Source organism: Pelobates fuscus, chromosome 4, assembly GCF_036172605.1.
Source record: "Pelobates fuscus isolate aPelFus1 chromosome 4, aPelFus1.pri, whole genome shotgun sequence".
Classification (NCBI taxonomy): domain Eukaryota; kingdom Metazoa; phylum Chordata; class Amphibia; order Anura; family Pelobatidae; genus Pelobates; species Pelobates fuscus.
Window position 1 is genome coordinate 302,179,883 of NC_086320.1, and position 16,000 is coordinate 302,195,882.

The following is a 16,000-nucleotide window of genomic DNA, read 5'->3' on the forward strand; positions in this document are numbered from 1 at the left end:
CTAATTCATTTTATAACACAGATAAAACAAAGGTAAGCAGCACCAAAAACACATTACTAGTTTCATGTCTCAAATCATAGGCTACTTTATATCACACTATGGGTATAGGTTCGTCTTTGCACTAATCAATCTATTTAGAAGCCCATGGAGACTCACTGAATTTCTTTTATCAGCAATTTAATACTGATAAAAGGAATAACATGAGTCTCCATGAGCTTTGTTACAGCCACTGGAAGAGAAAAGATTGAATTCACCCTGCTAGGAATGAAACCTTTAACCATGAGGTTTGCGCATATACTATAGATGGTACAGCTGGGACACTGGTCATTGAGATTTGTCACCAGCATGGTGCTATGATTCTCGTCAAACTGCAAGCTGCATCTCTAATGCATCAGATCAGTGATTATCGTCAATAATCAAACAAGCATTTTGCTAACTTGAAAAAAACAATTACTTTATTCACAACACAAAATGTTAATAAAATATCATGTGCAACACATATAAAAAAGGGATACGTATCTGTTCGTGGTGTAATTTCAAATAAAAAAAACAACAACTTTCTATACAGACGTATATTAAAACTCAGAGTCCACAGTTTATCTCAGAAGTGCCAGTAAGTTTAACTCTATAAAAGAATTAAGTTTATAAATAACAACCCTACCAGCTTCCGATTGAACGTTCTCAGTGCTGGTCCTAAATATCCATAGAATTAAAGATTTTTAAGGACACTGTATTAGTATTTCTAGTTACGGATGGTCTATAACAGTGGTAGGCAACCTTCGACTACATCTCCCACAATGCTCTTACAGTCGTAATGCTAGCAAAGCATCATGGGAGGTAAAGTCCATATCATCCTCAGTGCCAAAGGTTGCCTATCCCTGGTCTATAAAATTATTTTGCTAATGATATGCCAACCATAGATCATGTGTGCAAAACTAACTAAACAGTGTATATATTGTGACTTGCATGATTTAGGTGAGTTTAAAGAAGTTGGAACTTTTTGGACATTTTGGGAATTTTTTTTAAATATGGCTTTTTGGCCTTAATTATACAAGTCAGTTATCAGGTTATCACAATTAATTATTTTGTGAACACACCACTAAGCAGTATTTAGTCACAAATAGTTTTTTACTGAAAATGTATTTGGTCGTCAAATGGCTAGTTTAACTTCACTGATGACACATTATCGGTATCCCAGCATAATTTACATTTTAAAAGGCTGAATGCCATTATTTGTAGATAAATCAGAAACGTAGTGTTAATATATTTGAGCTGCATAAATAATGGTGTTTAACAAGGATAATATTGTGCATTTGGCTTCCTATTTCTGATATTGAAGTATAAAATCTCTACCTACAGTCCATACTCTAATATCAGCCTCAGTTAGCAGGTGAACATAGATAATTCATTCTATAATCCTGCACAACGGCCTAAAACATTTTGACCCCATTTCTAAACAGTATTCCCGTAGTTCTTAGTCCATTAGCAAAGCATATCTATGAACTGGCAGGCAGTATTCAGCAGGTTAATATTAACATAGTTATTGCTGCTGTATAATTTCTTATAAAAATATATCACTTTTGGACTTTTCCTCAACACAACGAAACCGGTTTATTATATAATGTTTATAGGACTAGCCCGATGTACAAATAAAGTTTCCGGCATTAAATGATGCCAAATCCCGCTGACCTGAGAGAAATAAAGAGAATCGGGTCTTCTGTTAGATTCATATATTCACATTGTACGGCATAACTGCGTTACAGTCTTAAATCGCACAGAAATGGCACAGGATTCCACAAGAGAATTGTAAAAGATCAGAAGTATACATGTATGTAAATATATTGTTTCCTTGTTAAAGAAATGTCCTTGAAAATGTATAGGCTGTGCAGAAGCAAATCCGTTTCTGTGCTGACCTTTCTCGGGTTTTAAAGGAAACCATTATATAAAGGGATTCTCTTTTTGTCGTACTTATCACAGATGTTCATGTAATACACCAAAACAGTGCTTAATGCGAATTACGTTTAAATTGCCCATATTTTATTCATGACTCAATTCGAACTCTCAACTTGCGAACCTTGTTCTTCGTTTTTTTGTTTCCTGAAAGAAAAAAAATACAGACAGAATATGAAAAAAAGGAATGAACTGATATAAAAAACAAACCAGTTGTATATTTAATGTAACCAGTACAATTTTGCAAAAGTCATTGTAGAATAGGAACATTAAAAGCAATGGCATATACAGTTTTCAACTATTGTTAGTGGAGGGGGGGGGGGGGGACAGCTTGAAAATGCTACATGCAGTTTATGCAATTTGCAAATAAATTAGTTTACATGCGACATAGGATGACTTTCAATATGATTTAGACAGTGTTGGTTTTAGCAGGTGAGTTGGATATCTACTACTAAAAAAATTAATCCATAATATTAATCAAAATGTTGTCCAAAATGTATAACTACTTGCTGCTTTGACATGGATATCTAACATTAAAACAGCTGTTTTCACTTTAAATTATAGGGAATTGCTATTTTAAGACTGAAAGAGCTAATCTGGAAAGCTAGCTTGGTTAGAGAGGAAGTTTTATAGTAGATGCAGGCCAATAACATCTAGACACAGTTTGATATATCTGCTCTATAATGCTTAAAACCAGACTTCAGACACCAAAATCATTTCATATAAATGAAACTATTCTAGGGCATATACGCTGAGAAATGGCACTATTTATATTTTGCAATGCACATGCCTACCACTGGCTGTCAGACGTCCGACACAAAGAGCAGCAATGGACTGGTGCATTGCACCAACTGCCGAGTATGCACCATGTGTCTTCAATGTTTATATATGAGAAACATCTGACCAGACAAATGTCATCAAGATTAAAAAAAACTCACGATAGGAGGATTCAGGAGTCTATTTCTGCTGTAATAAAGTTATATTTAACAGCTTTATAATTTATTTAATTTATTTATTTCACAGAAGGGCCCAGTAGTATTAATAACAAAAGGATCACATCTAATTTAAAAATAAAGAAAAATATAATATATATATATATATATATATATATATATATATATATATATATATATATATATTTTTTTTTAAAATTAGACTGTTCCTTTATATAGAGAGTCAGAGTGGTTCACAAAATGTAACACTAATAAAAGTCAAGCAATATTCAGAATTTCACCTGAAAGCAGGTGTCTTTGACACACCATGGTATGATAATTTTATTTAAAGGTTTGTGTTCAGATGGCTACATTTTTTACAACATATTTAACACATTTGATACTTTATCTGTTTTAGATTTGACTTGTCAACAATGAGCTTAGCATAGATTGAACTGTGTGGCCAATGAAGGATTTAGACAAGGGAACTGCAAAGTGTAGGCCAATATAATTGAGCTAGAAAAGTATATGATTTAAAACAATATTTTGGTTAAAAATATGGCGCTCATTTGTAAAACCTCCAGATTTCCAGTTTATTGAATAAACTGCGTATGCATTGTGGTCCTTAAAGCTAGAGCCAGTGGAGGCTCTGGCCTGCCAAGATGTATGGAACACAGCTTGAACACAGGTAAGTCAATCATAGTGACCGGACTCCTAATAGACTCACCTATGTTCAAGCAGGAAATTCCTTAAATTCTGTACTGTTAAGAGGTTCCTGAGAACTGGTTTGATTATCAAAGGCATAAAGTGTTGTTGTTTCTTGAAAATTAAATGGGTTAAGAAGACTATCGTTTTTCATTTTTTTTATCTGCGGCCTTTCTCTCATGCAAAATGCTGATTATAAAAAAACGAAACAAAAAAGGAGAAAAAAAAACATTATGTAGCAAACATTGGACAACAAACTAAACAAGTATGTCAATTAATTTTAAATATGAAATTGTATGAAAAACAATTTAAATGCATAATTTTAAATAATGCATGTACATTAAATCAGAAATTAGTGGGTCATAACTTGTATGTGCTATGTACCTATGCTTTACGATGTTATTAAACGTTTTGTAAGTTGGCTGGAGATCATGAGAGGCATAAGTCAGCTATTGGCTATATGGCCCAAAATTTGCTTTATTCATAAAAAATATCATGGACACTATTGCACTTGGCTTCCATTACAATGTTTATATAGTTTGAAGTTTCTTATGGGTTGAAGTTTCTTATGGGGTGTACAGCTCACAGTATAAAACTGGCACAGTGGCACTTGAACTTCCACTCTCATAAACTCATACTGTGTACATAAAAGCCTTCTGTGTAGGAGGTATATGATCTATGACTAGCACTTCTGGAAAAAGTTATGAGAGCACTGGGACTGGCTGTACCACTTCCTGGTTCAGCTGGCTGAGCCACTTCCTGTTTAGAGCTCACTGCAGGAGTACTGCTTAGAGTTTTTGTTTTGTTTTTTAACCTATTTACACTGCAATGTATTCATTATGAATTAAAACACTAGAGGACAGATAAGAATGGGCAGATTCTGTATGGATTGCCCTGTCAACTGAATAGAGATACTACAGCAATAAAGTTCTCAAAAAGAAAAGGCTATATTCACAAACAATGTAATATGTCAATTTCCTTCAAGTGCAGCCATTAATCACTGCTTTTAAAACAAACATATAGACAAAAACATATATTGAGAATATTTTCTTTATTATGATTTTTTTTTAAAATCCCCAGAGATTGTTTACTGCTCTCTTGATGAATATGGGTATACTTTAAGATTCCTGTTTTTTAGCTTTTTGAAACGTTTTCTAATGCAGGAGTAGTGTCTGTTTTGTTTGAATAGGAGTTGCCGAATGGAGAATGGGTTACAATGCATTATTTAAAACGTAATTTTTTTAAAGAAACTTCCAAAACAACTAGAATTGAACTTTTGAAACACTATGTACATCATATTTTATGATATAAATGAACTGTAGGAAAATAATAAGTAAAAAGGTCTTTACATACTATGGTCACAATTTTAAAACTAAATCATAAAGCAATCAATAATGTATTTTAATGAGCATGCTACCAGTCAATGTTAGAGGAATGTGATGTAAATGATGAAATGCATGGAACGCCTTGCTAATGTTTACAATCAGGTTACGGTGGGGATTCAATGAGTGGAATATATTAGTGTAACAAAAATATTAGTATAATTTAGAGATACATAACACATTTGTCAATTTGGGGGTTACTGAAGTTAATTAACAGTTGAGCAGCAACAGAATTGTTGCTGCTAACAGTACACACCTTGTTTGCATACACTATTGCAGTCCTCAATTTTGACAAAGTTGTTAGAGTTTCCCCCACACCCAGTGTATACAAATTCTTCACAGGCTTTAGTTTCAATGTTGAAATAATATCGGGTAACAGTGGCAGAGCAAGATCCCTCATCCTTTGGGCTATAGCAGAAGCTGGGAGCATCTACAAATGCAAAATGAAACAGCTTCTAGTGCATGGAGTTTCACTGCAGACCATTTATTCTAAAAAGGTTCTTCATCAATATACTGAATAAATAAAACAACACTCCATGCACACTATAGTGGTTATGGTGTCAGAAGTGGTGTGGAACACCTCTATTGCACGAAGTTAAACCATTTCAGAATGACCTGACTTCTTGCCTGGGTTCTGCCGGGTATCACATTCCTCCTCCAATAATGCTCAGTGAGAGCCGGTACAGGGTTTAGATCATTTGCAGAGGAGGGGCGGAAAAGGGGGCAACACAGCAGTCCTGGCACCAAGCATCACACTATAATGGCTATGGTATTTCCTGTAACTGTATGTGCTACGCCTTGGTCAGGCTGTACAGTCGGTTGTAAGAAAATATATATAACAAAAATGCCCCATAAAATACAGATATACACAATCACTGGTATGACAGACAGATATTATTTTGTTTACATACTGATAAAATATTCTAGGCCTTTTTCTGCTTCATCCCTATTAGGCTCATTCATAATTGTGCATGTGTGTATAAATTATATATATATATATATAGACATAATAATTTAATAAACATAACAACTTGCAGAAATCAGAGGACTTCTAAAATTAATACATGTCCAACAAAAAAAAAAGATGACACTATAGTGTCATTATCAAGTTAATAATGACCATTGACCAACTGTCAATTATTATGTTTATTCATATTTGCATGGGTTAGCACCTAGGCATATTGCAGGTTATAGATATTTTTTTGTTGAGTGTATATATATATATATATATATATATACACACACACACACAGACAAAGACTGTTAGAACGTGACGGTGAGATCTATTTTGTAGAATGTTAAATATACCCTGGGGATAGACTTTTTCCGAACTTCACTTCCTCTCACACAGCATGCTAGTGACTGATCAATGAGCAACACTTGTTTTTCTATAGTGGAGTCTGTCTCATGCTGTAATGGTATCTCGTACAGCAGATAAAAGCAAACAGGGCACTTCCCGCTACTGTCATCATCATGGCTGACATCCATTTTTTTTTTAAATGACACAATATATATTAATTTACATCCTGGCATTCTTAGAATGTTGACTTTGCTAAATTATGGTAATAGTCCTATTCCATGAATTACAATCTTACTCAAATTATATATAAGAGTTCTCCGTTATATGATAATTAATTGAAGGCCAGGGTGTGATATTTATAAATACAAACTGTATAGCAAAATGCTTCTTGCCAATGCCACTTTTATAATTATTATCTAAAAAATATCCTTTGCAACCTCCTAGGGGCACCCATTTCTATCGGACAATATTTCACTATTAAGTGCAGGAGATGATAAATACATGTTTAGTTGAGCAGCCAAAAAGGCCTATCTAGAAACAAATCTGGTAGATAAATTACTGAGTAATCTCCCCTTTCTCATTCTATACTAGAAGGGATGGGTGCATTATGCCACAAATGAGGCAGGCCCAGGTTCAACATCTGAATATGAGATTGGGAGTGGTAGGAGAAGAGAGATGCTATCTAGAATCCCAGTGACCACATGCCAAGACACTCCAAGTTAAATTCAGAGTTCCCAGTTATATATTTTCTATGGAAGGCTACATCTATCGACATACTGTATATACGAAAAATGTTCCAGAAGCATTTTGTGATTGTAGCTTTCTTATACCTCAGGTCCCATGACCCTGTGCAAAATTTGCAGTGTAGTGAGTTTGTATTAATAACTTAGTTCTTTCATATTCCCATCTGATCACACGTATAAGCAGATAAGAGTGCAAACTGAAATGAAGTGGAAAAGCATATTTGAAAAGAAATGAAAGCAAAGAAAGAGGTATTAGCAGTAGAAAGAGAGAAGTGCTCATGCCATTGTACAGAACACTGGTGAGACCTCACTTGGAGTATTGTACGCAGTACTGGAGACCGTATTTCCAGAAGGATATTGATACCTTAGAGAGAGTTCAGAGAAGGGCTACTAAACTGGTCCATGGATTACAGGATAAAACTTACAAAGGAAAGGTTAAAGGATCTTAACATGTATAGCTTGGAGTAAAGATGAGACAGGGGGGATATTATAGAAACATTTAAATACATAAAGGGAATCAACACAATAAAGGAGGAGACTATATTTAAAAGAAGAAAAACTACCACAACAAGATGACATAGTCTTAAATTAGAGGGACAAAGGTTTAAAAATAATATCAGGAAGTATTACTTTACTGAGAGGGTAGTGGATGCACGGAATAGCCTTCCAGCTGAAGTGGTAGAGGTTAACACAATGAGGGAGTTTAAGTATGTGTGGGATAGGCATAAGGCTATCCTAACTATAAGATAAGGCCAGGGACTAATGAAAGTATTTAGAAAATTGGGCAGACTAGATGGGTCGAATGGTTCTTATCTGCCATCACATTCTATGTTTCTATGTTTCTAAATAGCTGGAGATTCTGATGCAATGTCCGGAGGTCTAGAGTCTGGAGAGTTTGATATGGATTAATGCTAATTACACGTTGATTTATTCACCAAACTGTGCGTTTTTGTGATTGAATACAGATATGTAAGATGAAAGGGATACTCCAGCTGCCATCGGTGCAACAATGCGTCTAATAGAGCATCATGCAAAAAGTAGGCTTGTTTTTTGGCCTGATGCCATATGCATCAAACCTAACCTTCCAAAACAGAGACCTGACTTGTGACAGGGTCATCCGAATTACATAATTACATTTAATTCACAGCAACATTTAAGCTATAATTTGTGCTTTGCTTAAACAATTATACTTTATAGACAGAAACATTTATTTTATAATATGTGCTTTGCTAGTAAATATATAGCTTTAATAATATGGCTGTTTTTCCTTTTTTTACATTGTTAGTCTTTACAGTTATGCACTTTGGGCCTAGGTATACTATGAACTGAGTCTATACACTGTGCTATATAATATATAGATTACAAGATATGATAACCTGAATATTCTCCTCAAATTTAGCTAGATGAAACTGATCACATGTACCTTATATCCCTATACCATGTGTCTCATTGTTACTGGCGTACAACAATTTGCAGGTTAAATATAAAGGATAATATTGAAGCACACATTTAACATGTTCATATTTCAGCACAAGTCCGATCTTGTCTGCCCTCATCTGAACTGGGATATAAAACAAAGTAGTAGGACGCCTCTTACATTTTAGCAATGCTATAAAACCAGAACTATCCCTTTTGGGGAAGAAAGGAATCTTCTGCTGTTGTTTTTTCCATTACTTTGTGGGTGATTGCAAGACATATAGAAAGCATGTAATCAGACACCAAATACTGTCAAACCACATGGAATCAGTTGATTAAAGCTTTGCATAACTGTAGAAACAAATTACATGTCTTATACATCAAATAGCTTACTATATTGTGGTTTATTTACTAAATGAGAAATTGTGGAAAACAGACAAGGAAAAGGAAAAGTATGTATTTATCAAAGTAGCAGAACTGCAAAATAATTGAGCATGATTTTTTTTCCAATTCAGTTATTTTGATCTAAAATGTGCATTTCCCTTGTAACTTTTTGAGGATTCCCAGTTTAGTGAGAAAACCTTAAAAGTAATCTTGGCAGCAAGTTAGGTCTTCACCTCGTCTCTGCCCAGTACAGTTTGTTAAACGGTGAATGTAAATTTTACGTGATTCATCAAATGACTAGAGATGACTTACTTCTTTTAGGTGCACAGTGTTCCAAACAAGAAGCTTCATCTCTGAATCTATTGTCATTGCCGTAGCAGCCGCCATAATAAAAAATCTCACACTTCATTGTAAGTAAGTTGAAAGCATATTTTTTAAAAAGTCCACGGCATGGTCCTGTTGAAGCCTCCATTCTACAGATTTTCGGTACTTCTAAGATTTTGAGAAAATTAGTAAAAGTTAGTAAAAGTATGATACTGATAAGTTAATGGGTTGAACATCCCAGAAATGTAAAAAGAGGAAACAGGACCACATTTACAAGGGTAACCAGTTTTCCAAAACACTGTTGTAGAAGCCTGAGATATAGATCTTCATTCTACAGTACAGTACATGATTTTATTATTTGATTTTTTATTTATCCATATAGAAAAACTAAGTATAAGAATATTAGTAATAGTTTAGTGGTTTTTAATATTAAAAGGCATACAAGATGCATGTTCTGATGTTGAAATATCCAATTGAGTATTTATAAAAAATAATCAAACATATACAAAGAACAAGCAAAATTGACCTCTAAATTGATAAATAGGCACCAAATATGCGGAAACCCAGTTAATCGAGAGCGTTAGAAATTGGAGAAACAATAAATACTAATCTAAATGAAAGTGTTTTTTATCTGGAATTTAAAAACAAAATATGCAGTAAGCATATATATATATATATATATATATATATATATATATATATATACCGTATTTATCGGCGTATAACACGCACTTTTTTCCCCTGAAAATAGGGGAAAAATCGTGGGTGCGTGTTATACGCCGATATCCCATAATTACTTACCTGTCCTGAAGCGTGGGCCGGCTTTACAGCGCGCACCGCGGTACAGGAACTTTAATTTAAGGTTCCGGTTTCCGGCGGGACTGAAAGGAAGTGTGCACAATAGTGTACACACTTCCTTTCAGTCCCGCCGGAAACCGGAACCTTAAATTAAAGTTCCTGTACCGCGGTGCGCGCTGTGAAGCCGGCCCACGCTTCAGGACAGGTAAGTAATTATGGGAGGGGAGGAAAGTACACTATGGGAGGGGAGGGGAGGGGGAGGAAAGTACACTATGGGAGGGGAGGGGAGGGGGAGGAAAGTACACTATGGGAGGGGAGGGGAGGGGGAGGAAAGTACACTATGGGAGGGGAGGGGAGGGGGAGGAAAGTACACTATGGGAGGGGAGGGGAGGGGGAGGAAAGTACACTATGGGAGGGGAGGGGAGGGGGAGGAAAGTACACTATGGGAGGGGAGGGGAGGGGGAGGAAAGTACACTATGGGAGGGGAGGGGAGGGGGAGGAAAGTACACTATGGGAGGGGAGGGGAGGGGGAGGAAAGTACACTATGGGAGGGGAGGGGAGGGGGAGGAAAGTACACTATGGGAGGGGAGGGGGAGGAAAGTACACTATGGGAGGGGAGGGGGAGGAAAGTACACTATGGGAGGGGAGGGGAGGGGGAGGAAAGTACACTATGGGAGGGGAGGGGAGGGGGAGGAAAGTACACTATGGGAGGGGAGGGGAGGGGGAGGAAAGTACACTATGGGAGGGGAGGGGGAGGAAAGTACACTATGGGAGGGGAGGGGGAGGAAAGTACACTATGGGAGGGGAGGGGGGGGAGTACACTATGGGAGGGGAGGGAGGGGGAGAATACTATGGGAGGGGAGGGAGGGGGAGAATACTATGGGAGGGGAGGGAGGGGGAGAATACTATGGGAGGGGAGGGAGGGGGAGAATACTATGGGAGGGGAGGGAGGGGGAGAATACTATGGGAGGGGAGGGAGGGGGAGAATACTATGGGAGGGGAGGGAGGGGGAGAATACTATGGGAGGGGAGGGAGAATACTATGGGAGGGGAGGGAGGGGGAGAATACTATGGGAGGGGAGGGAGGGGGAGAATACTATGGGAGGGGAGGGAGGGGGAGAATACTATGGGAGGGGAGGGGGGGAGAATACTATGGGAGGGGAGGGGGGGAGAATACTATGGGAGGGGAGGGGGGGAGAATACTATGGGAGGGGAGGGGGGGGAGAATACTATGGAAGGGGAGGGGGGAGAATACTATGGGAGGGGAGGGGGGGAGAATACTATGGGAGGGGAGGGGGGGAGAATACTATGGGAGGGGAGGGGGGGAGAATACTATGGGAGGGGAGGGGGGAGAATACTATGGGAGGGGAGGGGGGAGAATACTATGGGAGGGGAGGGGGGGAGAATACTATGGGAGGAGGGGGGGGATACTATGGGGGGAGGGGGGGAGAATACTATGGAAAGGGGGGGGACACTATGGGATGAGGGGGGAATACTATGGCATGAGGGGGGAAATTTCCTGGAATTTCTTTCTAAAAATGAGGTGCGTGTTATACGCCTGTGCGTGTTATACGCCGATAAATACGGTACTTACAACAAATACTGAGACAATAAATTAATAACTAAACCACTTAAAGTGTAATATGCCAGGTTAAGCAGTAAACATCTCTGGATTCTGTCAAAAATATTCCAGAAATAAATCTAAAGAGATTGCTGCATTTTGTTTGTTTTTCTAAGTATGATTCAAAGATTTTGGGTACACCTTTAGGGTTCTTTTTTAAACTCAGAATTGTAATGAATGACAATGTAAATGGTAAAATTTAGGCTAAAAAAGCTGGAAAATGATCCAGCTCAGCTGAAATTACAGCTTGACTATTTTAGCCGAAATCTGACGTTAAAATTCTCAGGAACTTTGCTGGAACTCTGTTATCCAAGTTACCGGGGCTTTGGGCCACCCAGCTAATTTATTTTCATAATAAACCTAAACCTATACCCTAGTTTATCTTTCTTACTTTTATCTCTTCTCCATAATTTAGCTATATGCCCTGTGCCTACACGGATTAGTTTATGTCCAAACATTTACCTCAAACATGCTACAAGTTATGCCTATCATACATTATATAAATAAGGCCCTGTTCATCTGTGTGCAATTTAATTAACTATGTGTTACCTGTGACGAACTGTTCTATTGTACACATGCTTTTATCGGCATGTATTACTTTTATGCCTCAATGAAAACTTAAAATACCAAAAAATCTATAGTATCTCTCTGGATTCTATGAAAATTGTTCCAAAAAAAAAAAACCCATGAAAAACGTACTTTTTATTTTCCAGCATGTTTTTTCACAGTCCTCCTGATACATGAAATTGTTTTCATTCCCATCACAACCGCCCCATGAGAACTCTTGGCAGGTCTGGGTGAATCTATCATAGTAATAACGTGGAAGAAGAGCGTGGCAGGGTCCCTCATCAGGAGGCAACAGGCAGATGGAGGAGTTATCTACAACACAATCATGTTTTATTAATGATAATATAAAGCAAAATACACACGTACTAATACTCACAGTAAATGTGGAAATAAAGCAAAGGGTTAAAAAAGGCTATAGTCAAAATAAAGTGTTTATAACAAGCAAGTTGTGCATTACATTGAGCAATCTCTCAACTAAAAGTTACTTGAGAACCAACTTGGAAAATCAACGTTAAAACAGAAAAAATGAAGAAGAAAAAATCTCTAAATGATCTGGATTAGAAATAAATCCAACTCAGCTCGTTAGGCCTGAATTTTATTTTAGAGATGAAATCGTTGTTTTGTAAACTAACACATGCAATTTACTTAAATCAATTTTACTTACATCAAAGCTTAAATGATTGTCAAAATCAACCACTTGGGAGATTATTTTTTTATATAACAACTTTTTCAGGCTTAAATTAAAATTACATATTGTTTGCCAACTCCCTACAATTCACTGTTTAGTGAGTTCATCCCTTGATACAAACTCACCAGCAAAATATATTCATTTATTTAATTTATTTTAATAAGCAGTCAGCAAATACAACATGATATTATTATTATTATTACAGGTGTTCTATTATTTATTGTGTTCTGTTTTTTTTTTTGGTAGTTCATATTAAATATTCCAAAACTCCATACTACAAAGTATTTCAGTTTTTCAGTAGAATATAAAATGATAATAATTTGCAGATTATTCACAGAATCATTATTTTCCATTTCATTATATTACAATGCATTTATTAAGTTTGAATAAATTATTTAATGGCTTAAGTTACACCTTAGCTATCCCAATTCTAAAGTGGAGGAGGGGGGGGGGGGGCGGGGTAGGACAAGTATTTAAATCTGTTATTGCCCTTGTGCATTCAACAGGTTAACATTCCTACCACATACACTAATTCTGAGCACATTCTAAATCTAAAAAGTTGCAAATGTAGAACTTGCATTGTGCCTTGCAATAATTAAGTACCCCACACACTCACTCCTCCTCTGTTTAGTTCTAAACATTCCAAAACACCCATGGGACCTGCATGTGGTTTCAGATGTATACAAATACTTCTAAACGACAAAAGGAATTAAAAGTTATACTCATCGTGTTTCCTGTGATATCAGCGATGCATTTAAATGAAACCACTGATAGTTTTAAAATAGGAAATTGTACATAACAGATTATGAGTGCAGACATTCTTGTTCTAACAGATTAAAATAATGCATAGTAAGTAAATGCTGGGAGTGACAGCTTTGGAAATGCAGTAGCTGTGGCTACAAGTCACAGAGTGCTGAGAGTGGTAGTCCAAGGCACCCAGGTGATTATCTCCCCACACTGCACGTACAGTCCCAGAACTCCTAGTAACTCCGTATGGCAGTTTCTTTCAATGAAGTCCCATCACCAATAATCCCCTCTTACTTGTTGCAAGTCGTTCAGCATTTTGCACAGGAGTCCCAATCACTAGCTCCAGAAGGTAAAAGATGGCAAGAGCCCACATCGAGGAGAAGAGCATGGTTGCTTTCAGAGTGCTGCTTCCCAGTGGACTTTGAACTCCAAGTTATGCTTGTTCAAGGAGGAGTGAAGTGTAAACTTTCAGTCTACATAAAGACTTTTTATACACCAGTTAAGGGGCTGCATCCCTGGAATGTGGGCAGAGCTCAGCTCACTGCAAAAGGAGTGTTTGTGACTCACTCTATTTCTTGGTTGGATACAGAGTTCATTTCTCACTCCAGCCTTGGGCGTTCTGCCTGGATGACCCAATCTAGGATCCCAGCCACGTCACAAGAGTTATATTTGGCTATTGTCTGGTCACTATCTGCTGGACAGGGGACAGAGCCGCTCCCTCGGAAATGGATAAAGGATTGTCGCTGAGGGAATGGGTACTAAGTAGAACCAACAGCTGATGACTGCTATTTAATAGGGAACAGTATATTCACTTTAAGAAAAAGTAATTTATGACGAAAACTTTCTTATAGGCAAAGGATGCCCAAGAGGACATAGTCACAGTTCCTGAAGTATTAATCACATACTATTTGACTTGTATTAGAAATCGTAAAATACAACATTATAGTCAGCAGTGCCATTATTATCATATTAATAGTTTCAAAAATATTTTTTAATATATTTCTAAAATATTGTAGTATTATATGCAGCTTTAGCGGCTTCCCTATGAAGCAGGGGGGTGGTGTCTGAAAATTCAGGGCATGTGGCAAATATGTAGAGGCATTTTGTTTATGTAAGCACCCATACATCATTTGGCAAAGCAATGTAAAGTCTTCCAGAAGTGTATATATCCATAGAATAATAATAATAATAATAACAAAGTATTTAACGAGGAAAGGCACATTCAGATTACTCGGGTTTTCAAGTACGTCCTGGGGATGTTACCTTATAGCCCAACATCCAGGGGTTGTTACTATTACCCAATTTAATGGTACTCATTTTATTTACCTCGGAAGGATGAAGGGCTGAGTCAACCCTGCTGGGATTCGAACCTGCAAAGATTGAACAGATGAGATAGTACTATCATTATCATTATATGGTGGGGCAAAAAATAGGGTTGGATTATAAAGAGCAAATTAGCTAAAAACAGTGCAATCACCATGGAAACCAATGGATTACCCATTCAACTTGCTTCACATGTAGTGCTCAGTCCACTAATCGATCACAGTCCTGTAACTCTTATTCACTGCTGTTTTTGGTGAGCTATAATATTATTGGTGAACTGTAATATATATTTTAGCAATTTAGTCCCCAAAGGTTGTTTTAGGAGAAGATTGCTCTAAAATATGTCATAATTATGTAATAGATTGGCAAGCTACAATTCCCAAAATTTCAATTCCTACCCATGCATTTTGGTTTACAGCACAGTTAGATTATCCTGCTTTATAGCCCAAATTATGTAGAAATATTGACTGAAAAAGAATCGGTGTTCTCTCAGTGTTTGGAAAAGTAGTGAAACTATGACCCAATGCCAAACACAAGCTATGAGTATGCCCCCTAACACTGCTGGTGAAAAATTCCAGATATAAGAAAACACGTATAGAATAATGTCACTTTGGGTCATGTGAGGGAATATTTTATATATATATAGATCACATACTACGTTCGGAAAATTGGAATTCACTATCAAAATGTCACAATTAAAAGGGTTAGTTAAATGTGTAAGAGGATCAGGGATCTGTACTTGGACCCATTCTCTTTAATATTTTTATTAGTGATATTGCAGAAGGTCTTGATGGTAAGGTATGTCTTTTTGCTGATGATACTAAGATATGTAACAGGGTTGATGTTCCAGGAGGGATAAGCCAAATGGCAAATGATTTAGGTAAACTAGAAAAATGTGGATTTAATGTGGATAAGTGCAAAATATGCATCTTGGATGGAAAAACCCAAGGGCAGAGTACAGAATATTTGATAGAGTCCTAACCTCAACATCTGAGGAAAGGGATTTCGGGGTAATTGTTTCAGATGACTTAAAGGTAGGCAGACAATGTAATAGAGCAGCAGGAAATGCTAGCAGAATGCTTGGTTGTATAGGGAGAGGTATTAGCAGTAGAAAGAGAGAA

General features: G+C 37.0%; 1 protein-coding gene across 2 annotated transcripts; it reads right to left on the reverse strand.

Annotated features, from left to right (window-relative positions):
- Positions 1 to 440: 440 nt before the first annotated feature.
- Positions 441 to 14,141, reverse strand: TFPI2 (tissue factor pathway inhibitor 2). Of its 2 annotated transcripts, XM_063452258.1 has the most exons (5): positions 13,851 to 14,141; positions 12,254 to 12,433; positions 9,125 to 9,304; positions 5,226 to 5,399; positions 441 to 2,097 (listed from the first exon to the last, which is right to left on the reverse strand). In XM_063452258.1, exons 1-5 carry the CDS (start codon positions 13,942 to 13,944, stop codon positions 2,042 to 2,044), a joined length of 684 nt encoding a protein of 227 aa, XP_063308328.1. In that variant the 5' UTR covers positions 13,945 to 14,141; the 3' UTR covers positions 441 to 2,041. The 2 variants fall into 2 exon arrangements, with proteins under 2 accessions (XP_063308328.1, XP_063308329.1); XM_063452259.1 differs by lacking the exon at positions 5,226 to 5,399 and having other exon boundaries at positions 13,851 to 14,137.
- Positions 14,142 to 16,000: the final 1,859 nt, after the last annotated feature.